This window comes from Sturnus vulgaris, chromosome 1 (genome assembly GCF_052056855.1).
Source record: "Sturnus vulgaris isolate bStuVul1 chromosome 1, bStuVul1.hap1, whole genome shotgun sequence".
Lineage (NCBI taxonomy): Eukaryota > Metazoa > Chordata > Aves > Passeriformes > Sturnidae > Sturnus > Sturnus vulgaris.
Genome location: NC_142243.1, coordinates 119267008 through 119288402, shown reverse-complemented (window position 1 = coordinate 119288402; position 21395 = coordinate 119267008). Strand labels below are relative to the sequence as shown.

The window sequence follows — 21395 nt, the reverse complement described above, 5'->3', positions numbered from 1 at the left end:
TTACAGAACATCTTTAAATGTTGACACTTTAAGTCTGCCTCTAGGATTACTTTTTTATCCATGAAAAATGGTGAATTATACATTTGTTTATTGATAAAAAATGGTTAAATTAAAATTGATTTTAAATCAAATACACACTGTGTACACATATAAATTAACTTACAACTAGCTCACAAATATTAGCAGAGTTTAGTACAAGAAAGATGATTACAACCTAGTTTAAATGTGTTCAGAACAAAGCTGGCAATTCTATCATGAGAGTAAACCTTACATGATTGTTTTTAATCTAGTGGCATTTCTGCATGTACCTCCAGGTTGTCACTCAGATCAGGACAACAGGTAAGCCATGACACATCTAATTGTTGGTTTTGTTATTGTTACTGTGGTAGAAGCAAAATGTACCAGTTAAAGATTTATTTATTATTCTAGGCTCTGAACGCACACACAGTGAAAAGACAGCGTGTGTCACAGAAAACTTGGGCCAGTGCTTCCCTTGAAGAAGTTAGTCTGTCCTAAACTTCTCCTGAAAGCAAAACTATTCATTCATATATTTCAAAAAATGCTTTCTTTACAAAAACGTAAACTTATATTGAATAGTTTAAATGTCATTATAATGAGAGGTAACAATGTTGGTTTTTTCCCCCATGAAAAAGAAATGTGTTTCTGTTTTCTAACTAGAGCTACTAACAATAAGCTAAAGTACTCTTTACTAGTTTTGGCTTTGGTTAATGTGTCATAGTTTGGCTATTGACATATCTTTCAGAATGAATATATTATTGGATGAATCCTTGAACTACACTCAGGAGTCTTTTATACTCCCAACAGGAACTTCACCACAGACTTCATCAGTTAAGTCTACTCTGAACATATTTTAAAATGCCCAATAGAATAGAATGGATTGACAAGAAACATTTGAACATTGTATTTAATTAAGCTTTTTATATACCTGAAAGACAAAGCTTTAGTGGTTAAATACCATTGGGAATATCTGCCAGAAACAAAGAATGAAAAAAAAATTAAAAAACAACTTGGAATATTTGAAGTCAAATTCCAGGGATCCAGTGAGCCTATGGAAAAAACACAGGTTTAGTAGCACCCCAGAGATATGGTAGCACGTCATGAGTGATAGCTGTATACAAGAATGCTAGGGAAAATGGGCACAGTAAATCAGGGGATGATGATTCAATGTGTACTGAATTAAAGAAGAGACAAAGATACTGTTCCTGGTGAAAATTAGAAGGAGGAAGTAAAATTACGTTATGATTCAGATCGATTTTTCATAACAGACTACAGCTGTATCCAAAAGGAGGAAGTTGGTGGTTTTACTAATGTATTCTGAGCAACTAATGAAGGTATTCAAGAAGTTTGCCCATGAGATAACAATGGATTTCAAAAACTTGAATACCAGTTTGAAGAAGAATATGGCAGGAGGCAAATGTCTATCAAGTTCTTGTAGTATTTTAGAGATGAACTTTTGCATCACAGTATAGAGGAAGTTAGAGGCATTACTGGAACTGCATGACAAGTAGAGAGGAGCTCACTTTGATTTTAAAAGCAGAAAGTAAACTGAGTGAAAGTGATTATGACACATTTGACCAAAACAGACCTCCCTACTCTGCCAAAAAGAAGAAGAAAAAGCACGTCAGCATTGCCAACTATGGATTGCATTATTATGTAGAAATACTTAAGCTAGCTTTAATCTAGTCTAGGTACTAAAAGCAGGCTCATCATAACAGCATGACAATCTATATGAGTTAATTAACCTCCTTTCTGTACAGTCTAGGCCTGAGCTCAGTCATTTAAAGCTAACCTAGATTTTCTACAGAGAACAATAGACTCATTTTTAATTAAACATACAATAGCAAGCTATCTTGATGTGAACAAAAGGAAGGAAAGGAAGCTTAAGTAGACTGTGTTAACATCACATTAAAAGCTCTTCAAGGATTTGAAGAATGAAGTCACAATAAGGGGACATAACTGAAGGGTAACATAAAAGAATATGAATAAAAGAATAAAATTACAAAGCCTACAGTACAAAATGAGTGACAGGTAAAAAGGAGTATAAAATGCAACAAGAAAATGTTCTGGAAATACATTAGAAGTGCCCAGATACTTAGTTAAGTTTATCTTACCGTAGAGTTTAAAGAAGGAATGAGCCAAAAACTATGTAAATTTTATGTAATCAAGTTAATAGGGCCTAAAGAAATTTACTTAATAACATAGCAAAAACAATCTCTGAATTGTAAGAAGATGATATAGGTTTAAAGAGACAAGAAAAGAATAAAATGCATCTACCTAAGGAAAGCTGCTCTAAAGCAATCCAGATTTATTTTGATGTCAAGGAATAATCTAGAATAAATTTCACAGTTAAGAAGTTACCATAAGGTTGTCAGGAACAGATGCTCTCACACCACTCTAATGCCCTTTTTTACAATCAATTTCACAGATTCAGTGAAGAAGAGAAACAGTAAGTGTTATAGATCTTGAGGTTAGTATCATTTAGACACTGCCCTATGACAGTTTCATTGAAACAAAAAGCAAAAGAAACATAATTTTCATGAAAGCACCAAGCAATTGTCATACTGCTTATAAAAATCAAACTTGGAGAGAACCTGCAATGACAACCCATAAGGATCTGTTGTCATTTCAGTTCTACTCAGTATTTTCATTAGTGATTTGCAAGATGCAACAATATAGATATATTAAAAAACCTGGTTGTCACCAATGTGAAAGGTAGAAGGCAGTATCAAATTTCAAAACTATATTCTTAACTAGGATAAATGTTTAAAGTTAGCAAGATTAAATCAAATATTATGCCTAAGAACTTACATATATTGGAGAAAAAATGGAGAACTAAATGGCATTATATTAGAATCAGTTCTGAGCAGAAATTTCTGTCACAATGAGACAAGCAAGTTCTCACTGGGATGTATTTATGAATGTTCCTCTCATGTGCAACACATGGGGCATAATTACTGCACTCTAGTTGGTGTTGATGCCTTATATCCTGAGATAAAGGCAAAAGTCATACTGGAAAGAAGGCAGAATAAACCTGGAAGAATAAATAATTTATGAGTGTAGTCTATAAGAAAAGTGAAAAGAATGTTTAGTCTATGAGAGGATGATATATGTATCCTCAGATATAAACAATTATCTGAATAAGTATATATTCATACACAAATATTTATTACAGCATAAGTGAGACACATAAATACTGTTCACCATCAAGTACTGCATCCAGCTCTGGGGTCATCAACACAGGAAGGATATCAGCCTGCTGGAGCAAGTCCAGAGGAGGCCACCAAGATTATTAGAGGAATAGAGCACCTCTGCTCTGAGGAAAGGCTGAGGGAATTGGGATTCTTCACCCTGGAAAAGAGAAGGCTTCAGGGTGACCTAATTGCGTCCTTCCAGTACCTGAATGGAGCCTACAATAAAGATGGAGAGAGACTATTCACAGGAGCATGTAGTGACAAGGACAAAGGGAAATGGTGTCAAAAATAAAAAAGAGAAAGTTAAGATTAGATATTAGGAAGAAATTATTTACTGTGAGGGTGGTGAGGCACTGGAACAGGTTGCCCAGAGAAGTGGTGGATATCTCATCCCTGGAAGTGTTTGAGGCCAGACTGGATGAGGCTCTGAGCCATCTGGTGTAGTGGAAGGCATCCCTGCCCATAGAACCACCTGATTTTTAAGGTCCCTTTCAACCCAAGCCTTCTGTAAACACAATAGGTCTCATATTTATGTCCACAAATTGAAAATATTTGTAACACTGATCAACATATACCTGAATCCAACTCCGTGCGGAGAGTACATCAGGCAATCTCTTGAGGTCTAGAAACCTGTATTTCTTTTAATTCCTATGTGAAAAATTATACCCTCTCCATGAATCAATTTTCCTGACTTATAAACATGCAAAAAACAGCATTCTTCTACTGCACAAGAGATCATGTCGGTAAACACATAATAAATTGTTCAGAGACAGCAGCGGTTCCATGACTTGAAGGGTTTTTATGCAAACGAAGAGATTTTACTTAACTCCTCTTTCTAGGAGGTCTTTCTAGGCAATGATAGGACTTGAACAAACAGCATGAAGTTGAGTCAGGGGAGGTTTGGGTTGAATATGAGGAAAAGATTTTTCAACCGGAGGTGGTTGGGCACCAGAACAGGCTCTCCAAGGAAGTGGTCACAGCCCCAGCCTGACAGAGTTCAAGAAGCGTTTGAACAATGCACTCAGGCACATGGTGTGACTCTTGGGGATGCCCTGTGCAGGGCAGGGAGTTGGATAATCCTGATGGATCCCTTCCAACTCCGCATATTCTGTGGTTCTAGGCTTTGAACACACCTCCTACCCGGCCAGCTTCTGTCACACGCATTACGGGCACAATGATCTCACTGCAAAGGCACTACATTTAAAAAATGTATTTTAATCCACGTAACGAAGCTGTTTCGCAATGTAATGCAGCGTGAGCATCCCTCCGTGCGCGCCGCGGAGGCCCCGAAGGGCCGCAGAGACACCGCAGCCCGGGCGAGGGCGCAGAACCCCCGGCGCCGACCGCCTCCATTTCCCCGGCCTTTTCACTGTGCCACCTTCCCCCGCCTCTCCGGCGGTATCAACGGGGCGGGCCGGGCTCGCCAGCCCGGCTGCGGCCGCGGCCGGCCCGCTCTCCCCGCCTCCCTGAGGCGCGGCCTGGCCCGGCCCGGCCTGCTGTGGCGGCGGCACCGGCAGCTCGGCCGGGCGGCTCCATGGCTTTCATCCGCAAGCGGCGGCTGGAGCGGGAGCTGTACTCCAAGGAGAGGTGAGCAGCCCTGTCCCGCCGGCCCCAGGAGCCCCGCTCGGCCCCGGCCCCTCGGAGCGCCCGGCGGAGCTGCGGGCGGCGGGGCCTCCGGAGAGGCCGCGGCACAGCCGGGAGGAGAGCGCGGGCGCTGTGCTGCCCTCGGTGTTGTTACTGCTGGGATCAGGTGGCTGGTGGTTCCCCTGAGTTAAAGCTTTAAAAGGGTGTAGAAAGGACCTGGGAAAACAGGAATGCTGCTTGCCTTGCATAGACTGCGTGAAAAAATAGCGTCTTGTAGATTTTTGTATATTAGTTTGTTCTCAGTTGTGCTTGTGGCATGGAGCTGTGCTTCACTCTAGTTTGTTGTAGTTTGTTGTGATTTTTTTTCCTTTTCTTTTTCTCCTGAACACTTTAGTCAGTGTACTGTCAGCCCTTAAATTACAGACTCTGTGTTGTCTCTTTAAAGCGTTAAATTCAATTAGCCCGTTCCTGCTTGCTGACTTTGTAATCTTTGTTTTGTTTCTGAACCTACAACAAAGGCTTGTCACACATGCTTGAGTGTATCCTGAATTTACTCTCTTATATTTAGGTAGTGTCCCACTTTCGTTTGCCTGGCTTAGCTGTATCTGCCTTGTCAAAAAGTTTCTAAATCTTTTGCAAGCTTAATATTTTCGCACAGGAGATCTCTGTGAGAGCATTAGGTCGGCTCAGGTCGACACAGCAGAAGGACAGCACCTTCTCTGGGGGGTCAGGGATCCCCAGTTGTCTCCTGCTGCAGGAACCAGGGAAACAGCAGGCTGGTCCCATGCGAGCCCTGTGCAAATTCTTCCTGGTGCAGATCTCTGCTGGCTACACAGCGCTGTTTATTGTTGATGAGAAAGCCACATGATGAAGAGCTGGATTCACTCTGTCCATATAAATTCTGATTCATAGTTGTACAGCCCATGAAGCTACCGAAGCTACCACTTCCTCTGAAGTGTTTCTTTCTTTTTTTTTTTTTTTTTTTAAGTACAGATGTGTTCTGGATCACGTTTTGTCTTCTTGTATATCTTTTTGCTTTGGGGGGGCTGCTGTGGTTTCAGTTGTGTGTAAGGGGCTGCAGGCAGAAAGGACAAACTTCCGGTTTGAAGAAGGAAAAGAGAAATATTTTTAATTGTGAAGTAAAGCATCTTAATTGTAGGAAAAACAAGTAAAGTGACTGTTAGCTGTGTAATGTAAATAGTCCTTTTTTTTTTTTTTTTGGGAAGCTGAGAAAAAAGACCAAAAATCAGACTTGTCCCAAAGAACCCAAGTGGGATCTAAATCTCTTCTAAAAAGCCCTGAGAACAAAGTCAGCATATAAGTGTGTCAGCATTACTGATCTACAGTTATTGATGAGAAGTTTTTTCTTTGCTCATACATGAAAGCATATCAGGATCTTATTTGAGCTTGTAATTTGAGCATTCCATGAAAGATCAGTCTCGTTCTCATTTGCACTGGCAGCTTTTTCTATATCTGCAAACCCATTTCTCTGTTTTTTCCCCTTGCCTAACAATTGATATTAGTACAAAATCCAAGTAAATATATATGTTTTGTACCCCATATCAGGTCCCTCCCTCTCCCTCTTTTCCTGTGCTTTTCTCCACTAGGAAATCTTAAAAGCATTTAAATGATTTAAAATATTTTGAGCTTAGAAATATCAGATCAGAAGTCACTGTATTTTTGTTGTGTGTTGTCCTCATAGTTCTACCTTGAAACAACAAAAATCCTGCTTGCTATGACTTCATTGAAGGGACAGGTTCTGAGAATTTTTTTACCTAGGTGCTGGGTAGCTGTTAGAGACACCAACTTCTGCTTAAAAACTTTGCTTGATCTTTGTATCCTTAGTGTAGCTATTTCCTAGTGAAATGAGCATGGCTTTTAAAAATTTTGGGGCAACTGCATTTGATGTATGTTTTGGTTTGAGATTTGTTGTTATTTTTTTGGTTGTTACTTGTATGTTGCTTTCTACAAAACTTCAAGCTGTAAAAGTTCCAGTTAAGAGTACTGTGGAACTTGATAAGTGAGAAGTTAATCTTCTTAGGCAGTTGTTTTGGAGGGAAGGAAGATCAGATTAGTTTTAAGTGATCTGAAAAAAAAAATATTTCTTCTTAACTAATTAGTCCACTTTCATATCTAGTTACATAAACCCTCTTTTCTGACTATTTGCCATTTTCTAGTAGAAAACAAGAAAATGCTGAAATGTCCTGTGTGCAGGACAGTTTATTTAATCCCTGAAATATTCATCCTTCATGAACAGCAATCCTTTTTTGCAAACAATTTTAGTTATAAAACATTAAATTAGATGATGTGGTGTTTGGCTCAGGTCGTTGCTTTCTTTATAAATTGATTTCTCACTTCTGCTGGCAGTGTGCCTAAATACAAGCAAGTGTAAATGCTTGATACAGGGGCTCTCTATACAGTGCTGCTGGTTTGTCGTGCACCCTGCTTGGCTTCCTGTTTGAGGGGTGAATTTCTTCTGCTGGATGGAAAAATCACTCACATGAAGCAAAGTACTGGCAGCACGTAGGTGCTGCAGATGGATCTTTGGTGTGATGGTTGCTTGGGCATTGGGTTTATATATATATATATGTACATATTTTTTTACTTTTTTTTTTCCATCAGTAGCTTTATCTTACTCTCTTGAAACAAAGTATGCATAATGAAGGCTTTTATCCAAACGTCAGCAAATGAGTCCTACAGCTGGCCTACAGATAATTGTTCTTGTTGGGAGAAGGTTTAATTTTAGAGTTGGTTTTGCATAGCTGTGTGCTGCTGCTAGATTGGGCTGCCCTGCTTTTTCATCCCTGACAATTTCCTTCTGTTATCACGATTGTACTTCCAGTTTCAGGTCAAGTGATTGTGCAGGGTGTGTTGAAAACTTGAAACCCTTGTGTCCAAGTAGATCTCCAGCACGTGCTTTTCTGATGAAAGGACGAAAATAGTAGGACTTCTATCACAGATTATGAATTTATAGCAGAATCAATGGGTACCTTTCCTGGGTGGTATAAAAAGGATTTTGCCAAGGCACTGGTCCCTGCATGATCATTCCTGTGTCTAGTTTGAATAAGTCCAGTGCTTCAGTTGGTAGGTGAAATTGGAATATAAAATAAACTGAGGACTTGTTTTGTTTTCTTTTTTTTCCTCCCCAGGTATTATTGGATGTCTGAGTCTTTTCCAAACTGAAGTATAGAGGGACGTGCACAAAGCAAAGTAACAGTAAAATTCTCAAGTAGGCTAAGGCTGATGCAACACACTTTTGTTTGGAGGATATTTTGTAGCATGTTGGCAGGCTATATAAACCCCAGGTTGTAGTTGGTAAAGGGTGACTGGCTTCTTGGCTGCATGCTCAGAGCAATGCTAGGAATGTTTGGGTGCCTTTGGGTTCCCAAACCTTGTGTATTGGGAATGACATCATAGGAGCTGAAGTTTTGCAAGTGTTTTCTTGATACTTAGTGCCGAGTTTTCTTATGGGTCTTGGGTATGTTCTTGACTCATATTCCTCAGACCTTTTCTGAGTGGCAATTATATAGTAGCTCTTTGAAAAAGGAAGTGAGTTCTGTTTTTCTTGGCAAGATAATTACCTTTTTTCTACCTGGAGCTGCTTCAGGAATACTGATTCCCTTCACAATAAAGTACCTTCCAACTGACTGGCATATGATTTTTCAGTTATTCTTAATATAATCTTTCTGGGACTATGTGAAGACAGGAATTTGAAATAGGTCTTCAAGCAAAATTATGTTGGCATGCTTTAATTTACCTGTCCCCTTAAGTGTAGGTGCTTACCTTTTAAGCTCAAACAGCTCCTCATAGACTGTTAAAAGATTAACTCTTTACCAGGTTCTGTATGCTTTTAACATTGTGTGGATTGAAGATGTTTCAATACAAAAGCTCTAAATAAAGCCTTCATTAAAGTTATCTGAGGAGATGTAGAGATGTGTGTGCCTACACTGTACTGATCATCCATTGCTGTAGCTCCTGCCCCTCCAACACAAACCCTCAGACAGACAGGCACAACTATGACTGAAAATCTTTCCATTTTGGATTTGGGAAACTCCTTGTGTTATTTAAGTTGGAGGTGTTGGTTTTTCCAGCTGTGTGAGTTGTTATTATAAAAGATATTCCCTTTTCTAGCATGTTCTTCTTTCTTCCCTCTCAAAGCTGCTGCTGTTGATTTTTGAATGCAGAACTTGCATTAAACCTGAGATGTAACAGTCTAAGTGCCTTTCCATTCTAAAGCTCAAGGCTTTGCCATAGCAGCACTGGTGGCTACTGATTTATTTTACCCTGGAAAGTGAAACTGCCTTTTCCCCAGCATCTCTTGACAGCAGGGCTGCTGTGTGGGTATGCTGCATTCCAAAGGGTAAAGTCTCATTCTGACCACCTTGTTCTTGTGCCTCACCCCTTCACATGGTACTATTTCTGGCATTCCATGTACCCTTCCATGTGCAAAACTATCCTGGGAAAACTCCACAGGTCTGAATAGAAGCTTACATTATGGCCTGTCTGCTAATGTGATCGCTTTTTAAGTCAAAATTGGCTGGTCACCACTACTGGAAGTAGTTTTTGAGGTGTTATGAGTCTGTAGGACCAGAAAAGTAGCAAAGTTACTGGAGCTGCTTTTTTTTTCCCCCTTCAAATTCTGATTTTCAAATATTACACATAATAAGAAAATACAGTAATCTTGGAAGTTCTCGGAAGGTTTGTTTGCTGTTGGTGAGACACTGAGTATAAAGAATGGACTGTTAAGAGGCTATAGTATAAGACATTGAACATCTTGCAGGTTCAACCCTTATAGCTACTTCTATGGAGTTTGAACTTTTTGGAAAATCTTGTCTGATTTGTCTCGTTGTCATTTTCAGAATACTATATGGTTGGTTTTTGTTGTTTTTGTTTTTTTTTTTTTTTTTTTTTTGTTAGCCTAGTGTGTTAAGTTCATTGTACAAGAAAAAAAAATGGTCAATGATCCCTAAAGACATGCCTGTGGCTTACTAACTTCATCAGTGTGTTGCAAACCATTAAATACCTCTGTGACCACAACATTTGTGGGCATAAACCTGTCTTTATTAGGATACAAGCATAAAAATATCCTGTAGTAACCTTTAAGGTGTGAGTTTTATTGCTGGATTTCAAAGTATTTTGTGTCAATAGATATTCGAGTTGCTTTCCAAACTATAGCATTACCTTTCTCTAAGTAGATTTTTAATAAACACTCATTAATGATTTATACTTGGGAAGTTTCAAGTAACAATTGGGCTGTTAATTTTGAAAATGGATCAAGATTAACCACTTGCTGGTAATAAGAAAAATGTCTCAAACTTGATCCTTTGCAGTTTGCCTGAAAAATAACTTTATGATGTTTACTTATTACTGTATTACAGGAATATAAAGGTTTAGAGCACCAGGCAAAGGTGTTTAATAGACGCTGAAGGGATCACCTACAAATATGTAAGAACCAGAACTGGGCTTTGTTTGTTGGTTGGTTATTTGGTTGGGGTTTTTTAGATGCTGGTTCTTGCTGATAATTTAAAAGTGGAAAAAAATCCAACCCCTTTTTCATTTTAGATACCAAAATATTTTTGTACATTATCCAGTTAAAACTTATGATTTGGTAACTAACTGCTTTAGATTGACATATTTTTATGTCTTGGGATCAGACTTGAAGGCAAGGAAGACTGGGGACACTTATTGTGTCACAATCTTGACATTGATTTTTTGATCCAGGCTGCTGTTGCAGGTCAGTGTGACAAAGTCATAGGCTTACAGAGTGTGCTGTTAATTACACAGCACTGGGAACAGTACAGCTGCTCAGTGGCTGAAAACCAAAATATAATTTTCAACTCTTACAGGTTTAACCAGTTTCTTATACAGGATATCTCATGCATTCTCTGCCTACTGTTACTTCTTGTTTGTTTTGGGGGTTTTTTTTAGTCTTCCTGTCATGCGCAGAATTAAATTACTATTTTAAATCTGTGTTAAACATGCATACAAATTCTTTTTGTAGGACCACATAGCAGTTGATAGTATATAAATTTGGTGTGCTGGTCATCTTGATGTCACAAGTGTCTTTGGAATACCTCCTTTAGCTCTTTGGAAGGCAGTCAGCCCAAAGGCCGACTGCTTAGTTGTACTTTGAAAACTACAGCCCATTGCTGTAGTTTTATAGCTATTGTGATTGATGTCCTATATTTTTCAGGCCTTCACAACATTGTTTGCCTCCTTATGCAACATGCCAGAGACTGATCTGTACCCTTGCTATCTGTAGATACTTGTTAAACCTCCTGGAAAGCCTGAAGTATCATTATGTACAGTGATGGTTCTCAAGAGAGACCCTGTTGATACAGTAACTATCAGTGGCTCTGTTTATTTATGTGAAAGATATTTCTTCTGTGAAGATAAAAAAGACTGCACTCTAGTAATATGAGGAAACTTGACTTTTCTTTGACAACTCTGTGGATCATTAACACAGGCAAACGAAATTTAAATACTTGAGCAGTAAAGACTGAGATGAGTTGAGAAATTCCAGAAGGTTATTCCAGAGATCATGCATCATAAACTTCAGAGTTCTTTATTAGCAGTAACTTGAACTAGTCTACATTTGTTAGCCAGTAGTGAGATGAAAGTCTGAAAATTTTGCTTTCACTTATGGGTATAATATTATTTTAAAAGGGGCAGTTTTTGTGACATAGTTTTGAGACAGGCAGTAAGTTTGTCCCAATTGCAGTGGGTGCTTGAGAGAAGTAGAGACTTGGGATTGCATTTGTGGAGATTTGATATCTGGGCTCTGTCTGCCTGCAGAAGTGACTCGTTGCAGCCTGAAAATACAGGAAAATGCAGTAGAGTAGCAACAAGCATAGAAATGCTAGGAAGAGGCTTCAGCTTTGGACATGGAAGACATGGAAGGCTTTATGGAGAGTGGGAGGGGAAGATAAATATGGAAAATGCACTTAGCCTATATGATGGACGGTATTTGAGGAAAAATGCTTTAACAGCTTCCAGCACAGCAATACAAACCCATTTTCCAGACAGAAAAGCTAAGGTCAGTGAGCAGGAGATCATTGCACAGGAGGTCACTGGTCTTAAGCAAGAAGCTCTACAGTGATGCTGTCTCTGTAAGCCTGGAGAATGAGTATTCATGTGGAACAGACGCAGAGTGAATAGCAAAAGGATAAACTGGATGCTGCTAGAAAACATGGTATATAAAAAGGAGTAAACCTACAGTTTTCCTACAGTACTTATTTAGTCTATATAAAGAGTTTATCTTGAGTTTTTGTGCATATCTTTTCTTTTTCTTTTCTTTGTGAAATCGTCTGGTTCAGCAGCAGTAAGTTATGCTGGGGAAAGAATACCTCAAATTCTTGCCCACAGCTTCTGGTTTTGGGAAGGTGAATTGACTTAAGGCATCAAGTTGATTTATAAAGTGACAAGTACAAAGATACAATAGTTTCATAGAGGTAGTTATAATGACAAGATTTCAAAGAGAACTCTCTTGGTTTATGTATTTTGGCTTATGTTGAGCATATTGTAGTTACTGTGAATAGCAGCCAATGTTTTGATATAAAAACATGTCTTATCTTGAATACATGATGGATGCCTGCATTTACCAAAAACTTTAAAAATCTGGTAAATACCAGTGCTGTCAACAGGTGTATTTGGAACAAATACAAAAATGTGAGGAGTTTGTTAAAAGAAATAGGTGGAGACAAAGGAAAGAGCTCAAGAATGACGGATTTCAGAAACTTAATTTTATTGAACACCTTATAGTTTTTTTGGAAAAAAAAATATTATGGGACCATAAATGCCATTTCTCTGAAGCTCATGCGCCCTATGTCAATAGTGGCTGTTTCCTGATGAAAGAGAATAGATTTTTTCCAAACAAATCTGGGTGCTACCTTTGTTCTTGACTTTTAAATTTTTTTTTTATTATTTAAACGATAATAATTGGCTTGTAGATAATAAATGAAATGTACATGCTTATCGTACTAGAAAGAAGAGCATTTTACTGGTGAATTGCTCTTTATATATCCTAACAGAGCTTTATTAAAAGCTTTAAAAATGTGATAGAACTTGCAAGATCTGGGCTTGCAAAATCTAAGTTTGTCCTGGATGATTTCAACTGGATGATATGTTGAAAAATGGGCTATAATGGTAACTGCATGGAAGCTATAATGTTTCATGTCCTGAGTATAATTTCATATGGCACAGAATAACTCTTGGGTCAGTTGGGGTCAGCTGTCCTGGCTGTGTCCCCTCAACTCCTTGTGCACCTTGCTGGCAGGGTGGGGTGAGAAGCAGAAAAGGCCTTGGCTCTGTTTAAGCACACTCAGTGTTGAATTATCAACAGTTTTCAGCACAAATCCAAAACAAAGCCCCATAGTAGATACTCCAAAGAAAATCAAGCTAAAACCAGTACAATGGCATCATAAAAAAAACTGTTTTCAAGAGAGGAAAGTAAAGATAAGGCCATTTTGAAAAAGCAGCAGAGCAGTAAGACAAAGTATCTTGGAAACACGAGCAGTTTTGAGTATATAGACCCACTGTTACTTGCAGCTGTGGTAAAACCTTTATTGTTATATTCTATTTAAGATAGCAACCACAACAAAATCTTTAAGTGCACAAGATGTATTTTCAATAACGTTATTTTTCATTGTGAAATATGCCTTTTTGATGAACCAGCTGTTCAATTCACTCTGTTCATTTTGTGAACTCTTGACATATTTACTGCTGTTTGAATACTGCTCTGGGGACACTTGGTGTTTATTAGCGTTTTCACAGGCATTTCTGTTGAAGCACATCATGAGCAAAGTACAAAAAGCTCAAAATGTGAGTGTAAATAAATACTAAGTACTTGTGCACATCAGATCAGTGCTGCACACAAGCAAGTTGTACTTCCCACTGAAGTTGTTTTTGCTTCTCCTGCTGTGCCAGTATCAACTGGTGTTCTCTATAGCTGTAACACTCAGTCACTGAGTGTTCACCCTGTTAGAATGTTGTTGAGCTTTGATGACTTGTGGCAGTTTTAATTAAGTTGGTAGACAAAGCATTTTCATGTTCTCCCTAATCTGGCCTATCTGCATGTACTTGGTACCTGCACTGGCATTACTATGATCCTGCAATTAAATACTTTCGAAGACTTCAGTTTCCTATTTTTGTTTTGTTGTTGTTAAGGTTTGTTTTAATCACATTAGGCCATGAACAGGCTTCCTGGGGGTTGAACAGAAGTAGGGAGGAAGTCCAAAATGTGGTTGGTGAGGAAGGTAATACTTCCTCAGAGGGCATCCATCAAGTGACTCAGTTGTGTTGTAAAATCTGTGCCAGTTTTGTCACTTAACATTTTAGACCAATGTAATTTGGCTTGGCTTCAAAACAATCTAATTTCATCCATTTTATGTGATTAGTTCCTGCCCTTCCTTTTTGTGTCGTTGCATATTTTGCCCGGCATACATTGATCAGGGCTAAAGCAGAAAGCCTGGCTGTATTTGAATAGTTTCCACCTAGGACACCAGAATCAAATAGCTAACCTTAGATGTGTTGGAAGAGCATCAATTTATCTTCTTCATATGTACACAAATTTTCCATATAGGTTGTTATTTTAAAAAGCTAAATTAATTCACTATTAGAGTGTGGGGTGCAGCAAAAAGATCACTAGAAACTTTCCAAACACTCGAGATGTTTTATTAAGAGTACTAACTGCTATGGTGTTTTCTCTTGGAATAAAAGTTTTATTTTTTTTTAATTTGTAGGTTTTCACTGCTTCTTCTTAACCTGGAAGAATATTACTTTGAACAGCACACAGCTAATCATATTACGAATAGAGATTGCAAAGATGAAAGGTACAAAACTCTTACATAACTTAATTTACTGGAGTCGTTCTAGACTCATGTATCTCGAACACATGCACAACTTTTATTTTATTGTTCCTTTTAGAAAATTCAGAGGCTCCCTAAAAATCTGTTCAAAGTCAATTATTTTTGAACCAGATGACAATATCCAGCCCATTATCAAGGTAAGCAGTGCAAACTTAAATTTCTTGATAACTAAAGATTCTCTTAAAAGATTTTAAGAAAGACTGTGTATTTTTATAACTTGCTGCAGATACCATTGAGGGATTGCATTAGTATAAAAGCCCCAGAAGATAATGAAGCAAATAACCCTTTCACACGGTAGGTAAATTTCGGATACTGTATGTATTTATCTTCTTTTAAAGCCCAAATGCCCATAATTTCAAATATCTTATTTACATTTTAGGAATACATCTGGAGGGATTTCTGTTGTATGTAGCCAGGTAAGACCTGGATATAATAGATTATTGATGTGTAAATGGGTGAGGTTACAAAATGAGCAAGCTTATGTTCTTTAATGGTATTTTTCCTCAAAGCTGTCGTCCAAGTGTGGGAAGTTCACTGAAAACAAAACTAATTAGTGTCAAAACCTTAGCATTAATGTGAAACTGTTGATGCTGGAAATTGCAAACTCTTAATGACTTCATTAAATCATTAATTCAATAAACTGAACTTTTTGCCCTGCACTTAATAATGGAGCTTAGGGAAACTTTAGAATTGAATGAAAAAGGAGAATAGACTGTAATAAACCTTCTTTATTAATAATCTTTAGTTTGGTCTTGTTATGCTGCTTTCATCTACTTTCTGCAGCATGTTGTGGTAATAGCAAAGCCATCTCAGTACCTGCAGTTCAGCTTTGTGAAAACTCTGGATTGTGCTGTGTCCACCAAATAGATTTCAGTAGTTGTCCTGAAATATTGTCTTCAAGTTTCAGTCAGGAGTTGTGATGGTGGATGTATTCATTCTTAAAGTTAACCAAGGGGATACACTTTAAATTTTGATAAATTTCAGTTGATAGGTGTTCTAAAGCTGTAAAAATTTTAAAAAAATGTTCACATGTTCCTTTCAGGATAGAACAGAGTTGAGGTGGGAAATACAATTTTAAATATTCTTGTATATTTCTAAAACCTGTCTTTACCAATGCCCAAGATTGATAGCCTTGCTCAGTTGCATACTGCTGCAGTCAAAACAAACTCAAGCATTTAATACTGTCTATACCAGAGAAGTTTGTGGTTTGTGTTGTAGTAATCAGTATATTTAATTTCATTTTGAAACTGCTTCTGTGGAAAATACTGTGTAATCTATTTCTTGAGTTGGCAGCTTTTCTCGTGTACTGATGATTTTTAAAAAAGAATTTCTAACTGCTCCAGGCAATGCTTCCACCGTACATCATTACTATATGTTCTGAAGAGCAAGTGATTATAAGAAACATCTTGTAGGAAAGAGGAATTACGTTTTAAGATGGAAAGTGTGGTTAGCACCCCCCACTCCTCCCATTTGTAACTTGCCAGTCGTCTTCCTATATCTGAGGAAATGTTATGAAATACCTGGGTGGCATCATATATGCTGGTATTTTGTATAAAAGGCATATGGACTTCCAAGTGTCAAGTAGTCACTAGTTGTAATTATGACAGATCATGATCCAATTAAAAATATGTTTTTTTTAAGGTAGAATTTTTGCCTTGCAGGAAACCACACATAGGGACTACTTGGAACATCTTAAGCATCTTTGCCTTTTAGACTCAGAAAAAGTAGTTAGTATGTGGCTGGATAAGCAGCTTTTCTTTATGTAACAGACAATTTAGAACTAATGGCTTTAAAATATGGCAAATGGGAATAATAACTTGAGATTATTTCAGTATTTTTTCTTGAGATAAAACTGGGGGGAATCCTCAAAAGTAGGAAATTAATACAGTATGCTTAGGTTTTTGCTCAGCTTACAAGTGAAAAAACCCAAACCATTATGTCTCCTTCTTATGTAATATAGAGTACTCACTATAATTATCCTGCAGAACAGCAATGTATGTGAAGCAGGTTTCTCATTCTGATTCTCCCATGGCCTGATTCAGGTCTGTAAATGCTGATGTCAGATGAAAGACACCAATTACCATTGTTTTTTAGTGTAGCACTTATAGAGGCATGCTGAACTTACAGGCTTCTAAGCCTGCCACTTGCTTTCTTCTAGCTGGATGTTTCTTGGAGCAATTGTGTGGTAAAGGTTGGCTCTCTGTCAGCTGGTGGGAATGAGGAAGGCTGTAAGTAGCAGCCAGGAGAATTCTGCATAGAGAGCATTGTACACATCCGTTCTGGCAAGTTTGGTACTTGCCCTTGGTTTGGGGCTGCTGCCGTGATGCCTTGGAGTGTAGAACCACAGATGTGCTACCTATAGGAAGGAAACTGAGGCACTGAGAAAGGACGTGTGATCAACTAAGTCTCTTGGACCAGGAGTAGAACACAGTAGGTTATGCAGTTGTCACCCCAGGACAGCAGTTCTGTGTGTTTTGTTTAGTTCAGAACCAATCCTGATCTTTGGCCTGAGATTTAGCAAATTTGAGCCTTCTCTACAAACACCAAAACCACAACTTATTTCTGGCTTGTCACCCTTGAGATGGTGGATAGTAAGGCATGGTGTACAAATTAGTGTGCTAGCAGTCATGTCTTTTTCTAGGAGTTGTGGCAATGTTCTGAAGAAGGAGAGTAGGTTTTTGTGGGTTTTGGAGAGGAAAGATGTTATCAGAGATGAAGCTAGCACCAGAGAAATGAAACTGTTCAAAAGCATGGTATTGGATGAGGGAGGAAATCTGGTGTTCACTGCAGTTGGAGCTGGAAGCGAAACGTTTAGCAGCAGAAGAAAGGCATTCATTTGAGAAACTTTGCACAGTGTGTGTTTTGAATTGCCAATCTGGGGTAATTCCTGTTTGGACAGAACTTTGAGCCACTAAAAGAGGGGGAGGATCTGCCCCACTGAATGTAGCTGTGTGTATTTGCTTTAGTATTGCAACTCCTTGAAGGTCATATGATTAGGATAAAAGCCCACTAATCAACTGTATAAGTAAGCCTCTGAACTAAATTGTACTTTTGCTCTCCTTGCAATATAAAAGCTCATTGTTTTTGTGCAGTTTATCTGAGGTAGTTAAAGCAGGATATTATAACCAAGTGTTTTGCTTGCTTAAACAGTGTTCTTAGCTTTGTATTTACAAGTACTTCTGATTAATTTTATTCTTTTTTAAGGTGTGAATCTGTAATGTCTGTTACTCTTTCAGGTTTTTCTCATTAAAGAAAGAAATGTTATTGCACCCTATAAAACAGTAAGAGTAAGTATGTATTTTTTCACTGCTTTTAGCAAACTGGAGTTTTGTAAGGATTTATGTTCTCATTTCTAAAAGAGTAAGATAATTATGATTTGAGGAATATGACAATAAAGCTTTTTTAAAAAAAGCAATTGCATCTTGAAAAACCATGTCTGAATTCTTCTGTGATGGCTTTCTGATGCTTCTTGGAGGACATGCTGCAAACTTGACACTTGCATTTACCTTGATGTGCAACTCTATGGGCTCAACAGTCAGAGCTATCAGCTGACTGCTCATGTACAGTGGACACTGCATCCTGGCTAAGTGCCTTCTCCTCAGTTCTGCTCAGATCTGAGAGATTGCTAATTGGTATTTCCCAGCTGAGTGGTTCTCAGTTCAAAGAAGTGGCAGATAGGGCTGCTCCCAGCAGAAATTGGAGCTTTCTGCTGGTGGAGTCAGTCTGCTCCAATTCTGAGCCTGGAGGCTTCAAGGCATAAAAGCAAGAGTTCTTTGCTTAAACTGTGGGATTAGTTAAGATACAAATGCCAGTCTTTTATTAAAAGTTAATAAAGTTAATCCACATTTTGCCCAAGAATTGAAGAAGACAGAATTATATTTCTCAATGTATTTGTTCAAGTAAGAAACTTCAAGAATGATGGAGTCCATAAATTTCTTTTACTGTAGTGGACAGCAAAGAGGCAAGAGAGGATCTCTGTTCTCACAACAAGTGCTTTGGGTTGGTTTTTTGTGTTTAGATCTGTCTCTAAAATAGGTCTTTAAAGATTTTTCTCTTAGTTTTGTTTTTTTTTAATTCATGTGTTGAACCTATTTTGTCTTCTAGTCCTTCCATGATCTGTTTTGCAGCCATGTGCAAGATTTATTAAGTACCAGACAAGTACCTCATCCTATTGCCAACACAGTGGAAAATAAAAGAATTAGAAGGGTTGTTTGGAAAGCTTTTCACTTCATTTTCTCCTAAGTTATGATTCATTCACAGCTAAAACATTTCTGACAGTTAGCCATCACAATTTACTTTGCTAAAGTGCAGCTATGTTTCTGTGTTTTAAAACAAGGAATCTAGTTCACCTTCAATCTTTTCTGATTTTTTTCTGTTGCTGCTGAATATCTTCTACTTGAATTGTTGCCAGTTCCGTATTTGTCACTGAGTGCTGGAATTGAGTAATACATTTTATCTTCCATGTCTTTCTTTGATTGTTTCGTATCAATTATAAAATACTGAGCTGTTGTCTTTGAATATGGCTGGAGAGCTGCAGAGACAACTGGTCACAAGAACTGTCAAATTGTTGGCTGTAAGCAATACTTGTAGACCATTCACTAGGATTTCTGAGAGCTGTGTTTTTTCCCGTTGAAAAAAACAATGCTTGGGTGAAATGTTGCAAGGCTTTTATCTAAATTGCTACTGAATTTCATGTCTCTCTATAATCCAGTTCCATTTGCTTTTTGAAGCATGCTTTCCTTTTGCATTGCTGTTAGTTCAGCTCTGATCACGTACTCAGATCACTGAAGATCATCTAGATTTTCGTGTCTTTCTTCCTTCAGTTTGAAATTAATCCAGTTGTATCTACTGACCAGTGTCTTGCTGTAGTCTTACTGATCACTTGGTTTGTTATTTATTTAAGTCTAGCCTGAGAAATCATAAAACACTACAGAAACATATTGATACAGTTTTATACTACATTCAGGGGTCATGAAAGGATCCAACAACCTTTTGCTAAATGTGAGTTGTGTGTAAAGTTAGTACCAGTTGATCCATGCACATACTTTTAATATACTTAAGTTAAAATCAGGAATGTCTACTATAAAGTGACACTTAAGAAAACTAGGAAAACTTTGTAGGGGAAAAATGAGTGTGCCACATAAGCTGATCGATGTGCTACTAGGGCTTTTGTAAATAGCTAGTCAAAATAGGCTGTGATTGGATTTGGGATCCTTTCAGCTCAAAACTACTTATGTAGATGACAATGACTGACTCTTTTAGCCTAGTCTTTAAAGATTTGGTGGACTGGTGTCTTTCATGTATGAGAAATACAGTAGCTGTTCAAAATGTAACATGCCATTTGCTAGTTCTATATTTGCCTGTGTTTAAAATAGATACTAAAATAAGTAATATTAAAATAGGCAGAACAGGTAATACTTCTACATTTACTGATGTTTGCACTGCATTAAGTTAGTCATTTCAGAGCTATTGTGCTGTATTGTGTTAAACAACAGACAAAATACTGCACAGAGAGCTTTCCACAGGGAAGATATATTTGTAAAGAAAAAAGATCAGGTTTTACATCTCCTTTTGGAATCTTTGAGGTATAACGCAATCTTTAAAAGCATAGTTTTACCAGGTTTTAGAGTTTTATTAGTTAGGGAGTTTTAGTTTAGTTTGGTTTAATTTTATTTTTTTTCCCATTGAGTTCTTTTTGAAATTCATTTGTAGTAAATGTACTTTTAATTTTAGGGTAGAGCAGAACACTTATTCCAACTGGACGTTGCTGGGAAAGTGGGAGATGTTGTGCAAACTCTACATCAGGTATGTGGTTATTTGATATCCCTGCTTAGTTTGTCACAGCATCTTTTGATTTTTAGTATAGAACTTTATTTGTTCTCAAGGTGAGAATCTTGGAGTATCTTTAAAATGTGGACTTGAACACAGCATCTAGTTCTGACAGCTGTTGTAAGTGACCCATGTCAGCTTTTAGTATGCAAGGTTGTAGTAAGAAAAGTAGTAACATGGCAGTAGCAGTGAATAAGTATGTCCTACTTTAAAAAGAAATAGTAATAGATTTTTTAGTATGCTGTCACCAAGAATGCTAAAGCCCCTCCTGTTTCTGTTGACTTCTGAGCTGTATGGGACATCTTTGTGCTATTTCACTTAAAGCTTATATTTTAGCTTTACAGGGCTTCTTGTCTAGATAAGATGGGAGATCAAGCTGCCATGGTGAGTATCTGATTATTTCTAATATCTTTGCTTAATAATGAAAATGTGGTATCACTGTTTAATAATTAAGTTCTCATTGAATTTGAATCAGAGACCGTATTAATTTTTCTTTCCTTCTACATTAGATAACTGCTATATTGCAATCACGCTTGGCTAGAACTTCATTTGATAAAAACAGGTACTTTTCTAGTCATTTTCTGTTGGGAAATCATTTTCATCTGGTTGGTTGATTAGTTTACTGCACTGATAATTAGATGGCTGGTTGAGTTAGTGTAAGTTCTCTAATTCAGAGAATTAGCTTCTTTGTATTCTGAAGCATCTGGAATGGAGAGTGAGAAATTCTGTGTTGTGATGATGAATGTGTTACTTTGTCTCCGAAATGTTTCATTTCTCCATGAATTTGTTGCAATTGGGCATCAGTATATGCCAAATAAAATTATAGTTTTATAAGAGTTAACTGGTTTGCTGGTCTGACACTGCAGCAGAATGTAGCAGTGTTCCTTTCTGGAGTGCCTGTTAA

At 37.7% G+C, this 21395-nt stretch overlaps 1 protein-coding gene across 1 annotated transcript in view; it reads left to right on the top strand.

Annotated features, from left to right (window-relative positions):
• Positions 1-4532: 4532 nt before the first annotated feature.
• Positions 4533-21395, top strand: part of NSMAF (neutral sphingomyelinase activation associated factor) — a 39257-nt gene continuing 22394 nt past the window's right edge. Inside the window, exons 1-9 of the mRNA XM_014873074.2 lie at positions 4533-4799; positions 14537-14626; positions 14721-14799; positions 14889-14956; positions 15042-15078; positions 17899-17949; positions 20396-20467; positions 20828-20875; positions 21001-21053. Coding sequence (XP_014728560.1) covers positions 4747-4799; positions 14537-14626; positions 14721-14799; positions 14889-14956; positions 15042-15078; positions 17899-17949; positions 20396-20467; positions 20828-20875; positions 21001-21053 — 551 coding nt within the window. The 5' untranslated portion in view covers positions 4533-4746. The remainder of the gene's footprint in view (positions 4800-14536; positions 14627-14720; positions 14800-14888; positions 14957-15041; positions 15079-17898; positions 17950-20395; positions 20468-20827; positions 20876-21000; positions 21054-21395) is intronic.